Source organism: Gossypium hirsutum, chromosome D01 (assembly GCF_007990345.1).
Source record: "Gossypium hirsutum isolate 1008001.06 chromosome D01, Gossypium_hirsutum_v2.1, whole genome shotgun sequence".
Taxonomy (NCBI): Eukaryota; Viridiplantae; Streptophyta; class Magnoliopsida; order Malvales; family Malvaceae; genus Gossypium; species Gossypium hirsutum.
The window spans coordinates 5,128,107-5,133,219 of NC_053437.1; the positions used below are offsets into that span (position 1 = coordinate 5,128,107).

The following is a 5,113-nucleotide window of genomic DNA, read 5'->3' on the forward strand; positions in this document are numbered from 1 at the left end:
ATTATTCTTCCAACGGCTCCAAAACTCTCTTAAAAGATAAGGATAAGAATAATCATTTTTTACACTTTAAACTTTTCCATATGATTAGTTAAAGAAGTGAAGAATCCTAGCCAAACACCAACTTTTGTTTTCTCAAACATGCCACTGCTTTGAAGGCTGGAAAAACCAATCATCCATGAGGCTGAAACATCCCAAACGACCTAAGCAAAAAATTTATGTTTGTTCTAACAGAACATGGAACGAGCAAGTAAAAAAACCGAACAATATTCTCCCCCTCGACATTTTTGAAAGAACCCCATAAAAAATGATTAGCACACAATCCAAATAAGTTAAATATCAAGAGAATTAAAAAATGTCTTCTCCTAAGAGGTAAAACCATGCTCGATCATACACTCCCCTATCAATATGTTTGTTCATCATATAATCAACTAAGCATGCACCAAGGTCATAAATAAATAGTACATCAAGCACTTGCTGCAAATCTTCTTTCCTTTCCGAGTGGTCCTTTTTATATCATCTCTACAAATAAAATATAAAGTTACCAACCATAAATTTAGCACAATATATTGCACATAATTCTTAATATGATGTATCCCAAGATCTACTCTCAAGTCATTAAATATAATACCATATTTTCACCCAAACTTACAAAGCATGGACCGATTCCATTATCACAAACTGAACACCAATTTGACTGCCTATAAAAAGGATATTAAGTTGACAGAGTATACAGATGATGAGAATCTGTAATCTTAAATTTACGACGTTAATTTTACTCGGTTTTAGGATTCAGTATTCGACACCTTCCGTAATTGATAATGCTTTTATGGGGGAAAATGCAAGTCGCCACACTTAGAATGGCATAATTTTCCAAAACAAAGAATTAATTTAATTACAACTCCTAGAATCATTTTAAAAAATAATTAAAAGTTAGTTACGTTTGAGATTGGGCAGATAGAAATGAGAAGCATTAATCCCTTAGAAAACGGTTATCATTCTCTAATGTTTTATCCTTGACTTTCACCAAGGGTTTTAATTTGGTATTTTCAAAGTAAATATCAAAATTTCTAACAATTGAGCTAAGCCAAGACTTCTAAAATTTTGTAAACTTAAATAGATTTTTTTTTTAATGAAATATTCATCGTAAACTATACAAATAGTCACCCAATTATAAAAAAAATTAATTTAAACACCCACGTTACATAGTTTGATCATTTTGATCACTCCTGTTAAAATCGACCTTTTTAGTCAATTTTTATGGGGTTTTAATGTTTTGGTAACTACGGATGGTGATGGTGATGATGAAACAATGAAATCAAAGGATTAATTTTTAAAATAATTTTATTATTTAACAGAAAGTTTAATTTTTATTTGGATTTTAGCGGGAGTGATCAAAATGATCATACTATGTGACTATTTGTGTAGTTTACTCAATTATATAAAACTTATTAAAAAATTGAGTTTTGATGAAAAATTTTAAATATTTTGAGATTTAAAATGCTAGCATTTTTAGAGCCCATCCCACAACTAATGAGCGGGGATTGAACTCCAACCACATGGTTATGGGATGAGGCGAACAACTACCACCACACAACTCATGGTTAATTTATAATTGTCTTGTTTGAAAAAATAATTTATTTAGGAAAGGGGAGGGATCTACTTACATAGATGTAAAACTAAGGTGGTTTTACACCTTTCTGTAATTTTTTGTATAATTAATATTTTAACAATCAACTGTTGAATTTGTTAAAATATTTGTATTTATCATACATGTAAAATTTTGAATTAATCGGATATCTATATTATACCAATCTAAAATATTGTCTAAATTAATATATTTAATCAATGATTTTTTTATTACATAAAATGAATAGTTAATTTTTTTTAAATTTATGTCAAATTTGACACACATTATCTATATACATATGTTATTGGAATTTTACTAATTAAAAAATAATAATTATATTAAAAATAAATAATATTATATTATATTATCTCAAAATTTTAAAATATATATTAAAATTAAATCCGAAGCTTCAAGTGAAATTTGTAAAAGGAAATTGAGCTACTAAAATTCCCTCTTAAAAATACGAACAAAAATTTTGCCGATTGATTTATAGTTCAGTTGGCATGGGTTTGAGTGTGCTGAAGCGCATTATCCTCCTATTTATGGGTTAGAGAGGAATTATGGGTAGTTTTAAGTATTGTACTAACAAAAATTTAAATTCTCTAATATATTTATCCCAATAAATGAAATTATTTCCATAGCTTTGAAAAGTTTAATTCCAGAAATAAATTAATTTCCATCACTTTGAAAAGTTTAAAACAAATAAAATGCGCCCACGAATCCCTACCTAAATTACATTTGAATAATAACCTCTAATATTTAAAGAGTTCGAATTCCGGCCTACCAACCTCCAGTGACTAAGTCTCAAAAAAGAAAAGAAGTTCCTTCAGTTCTCCAACCACATTTAGACTCTTCTCCAGAATTTTATAAGCTTACAAAAGTAAGATAAGGAACACAAGAATTACCCATATTCACACCTAGATTTATTCAAAAAGGGCTGTTTCTTCATGCCCATCACAAATTCTATTTAAAGCCCTGAGGTGCGCCACAAAAAGCACAAAACCAACAATTTTTATTTTGTTCCACTATCTTCAAGTGTCAAAACCAACTATTTTTAGGTAAACGTTGTGAAAATATATGGAAAACCAGATGATATTTGCATGGGCAATTATATTTTGCCTTGCCGTAGCACCAGTGCATGGCCAATACTACTCCAGAACTGTTAAGGCAGGTCCTCGGGTGGAAAAGATTACTCGACTCCACTTCTTCTTCCATGACATTCGCAGTGGCGAGAACGCTACTGCAATCCCGATAGCCAGTCCCAACACCACCCAGGATACGCCCACATACGGTACCTTGTATGCAATGGATGATCCCCTCACTATGGAGTCTGAACTAACATCCACGCTCATCGGAAATTCTCAAGGGCTCTACTTAGATTTAAGTCGAGAACGTACTCAATTTACTGCAATCTTTTATGCGGATTTTGCGTTTACCACTGGCAGGTTCAACGGAAGCTCCTTCAGTTTGTTCTCACGCTTTTCCGCCGAAGATGATCCTAGCACAATTCGTGAAATGGCAATAGTGGGAGGGAGAGGTGCGTTTAGGATGGCCACAGGGTTTGCCCTCTTGCGACCCGTTTGGAGCAACACGATCGGGGATGCTATTGTCGAGTTTAATGTTACTTTGTACCATTACTAAACCCAATTGCAGAATACTGAAATTTAATAAATAAGCGCAATAAAATAGTATATTCCTAGGGCTTATATTTAATGTAATGTTTAAAGATTCTTGTAATAATTATACAAATATAATTAAAAATTAATTATAATTTTATCATTATTGAGTGGTTATTTTTCTCTCTCCCCTCTTGAGGGTCCATTCTCATATTTATAAAGTACGATTTTTTGATGTGACGTACTAGATTTAAATAAGTTCTATGCATGTCAACATATATCCTCCTCTAAGATCAACACGCATCCTCTTAACATGAGTTCGCCGTCATGCTAACGAACTGTGTGTTAGCGAAGCTTTCAGAGAATTGTGTGATACGCTAATTTGATAATCATAAGCAATAATCGATTAGATCGATTTTAATCGAATAGCAGGTCGAATCAGGACGAATGATGATTAACACTATGACAATTATCTTTAATCTTCATCACTTGTCGTACGACATTTTGATTTAATTCTTATCGAAATTAAATCCTTTAAAATGAAAACTATATCTAACAAGGTAGCTATTTTTCTTATTCTCTTTGCAGTCCAATTTTGTTAAAAATCATCAATTAAAGGTTTCACAGAACTCTATTTATATAATTTGCAATTTGGGAAATTTGTGGATTATTCTAAACTCTTTGTTAAAGGCCCTTGGGATAACTGATTCACCATGATTTGCAAGTTGTAATTGCAAGCAGTATTAATTGACTTTATTAGGAGGCAGTTTCATGTTACCCTGTAAAACCATTTAAATACCAATTATATGTGATGAAGACAATTGATTATAAATTTTTTGGCCGTAACAGTTGAATTGCATATTCCTAAAAACGTGCCTCAAAATCCATGACACATGTAAACACAAAAAGCAACAACACCTCTCACAAACTTAGAAATATAAAAGGAGAAACGCTAAAGATTGAATTAGGATTGAAATAAATGAACGATACATTTATCTGTCATTAGGGTAAAAATAACAATGACGGTAAAATTAAATATTACAATAATATTATAGCGTGAGGCTAAATGTACCGCACCAAACTGCCTATTAAAACCGTAAGTCTCCAAATCAAAAGCCCCGTCGCAATCAATTTTGATCCATCCCTCTAGAGGCTTGGACCAAGCAACTTTGGACAACTTCTCCTATTGCAATTGTCTATCATTAACAATTCCCTGAGCATCCATAAACTCCTTAGATGCAAATAGGATTGCGCCGTATAGTACAGTGAATATCAATATTCTTGCCTTCCATCAAGAATTCACAACCAAGTTTCAAAAAAATCCAACAGGTATACAAAATTCTAATCATTAACACCTTGTTCTGATCCCAACAACTAACCTAGACTGGACTGATTTAGATATAAACCTAGATAGGACATCAACTACAAACAAATAAAGGTAAGGAGATAATAGATTTCCCTGCCTCAGACCTCTAGATAGTAGTCCAAGCATCTACAAGTGTAAGATGATCAGTGGGTACAAATTAATAATTTTGAGAAAATAAGATGAGAAAAATGAAATTTTAAGATATAAAATCAGACTTGTAATATGAGAGTTTTTTGCAAAAATGAAGTCTTAATTCTAAAAATTTAGTTCTCCAACTTTACATAAATGATCATTTTTAGTATATATTTATTTATTAAATTTGTAATTTACAATTATTTTTTAAGAATTTTAAATATGTTGCTTATAACCTTTTAGGAGTAATGGATACCAAACTCATGTCATCTATTAACTTAGATCTACCTTGTAGACAATGGTCGATCGATTACAGCACCATATAGATGTTTTAGGACTGCATTTTCTTGTGCCTTCGCCTGCTGCTTAGCA

At 31.6% G+C, this 5,113-nt stretch overlaps 1 protein-coding gene across 1 annotated transcript; it reads left to right on the forward strand.

Annotated features, from left to right (window-relative positions):
- The first annotated feature begins 2,704 nt into the window (after positions 1–2,704).
- Positions 2,705–3,268, forward strand: LOC107934670 (dirigent protein 15). The gene has a single exon (XM_016867151.2). The coding sequence runs from the start codon at positions 2,705–2,707 to the stop codon at positions 3,266–3,268; it is 564 nt and encodes a 187-aa protein (XP_016722640.2).
- The last annotated feature ends 1,845 nt before the right edge of the window (positions 3,269–5,113 follow it).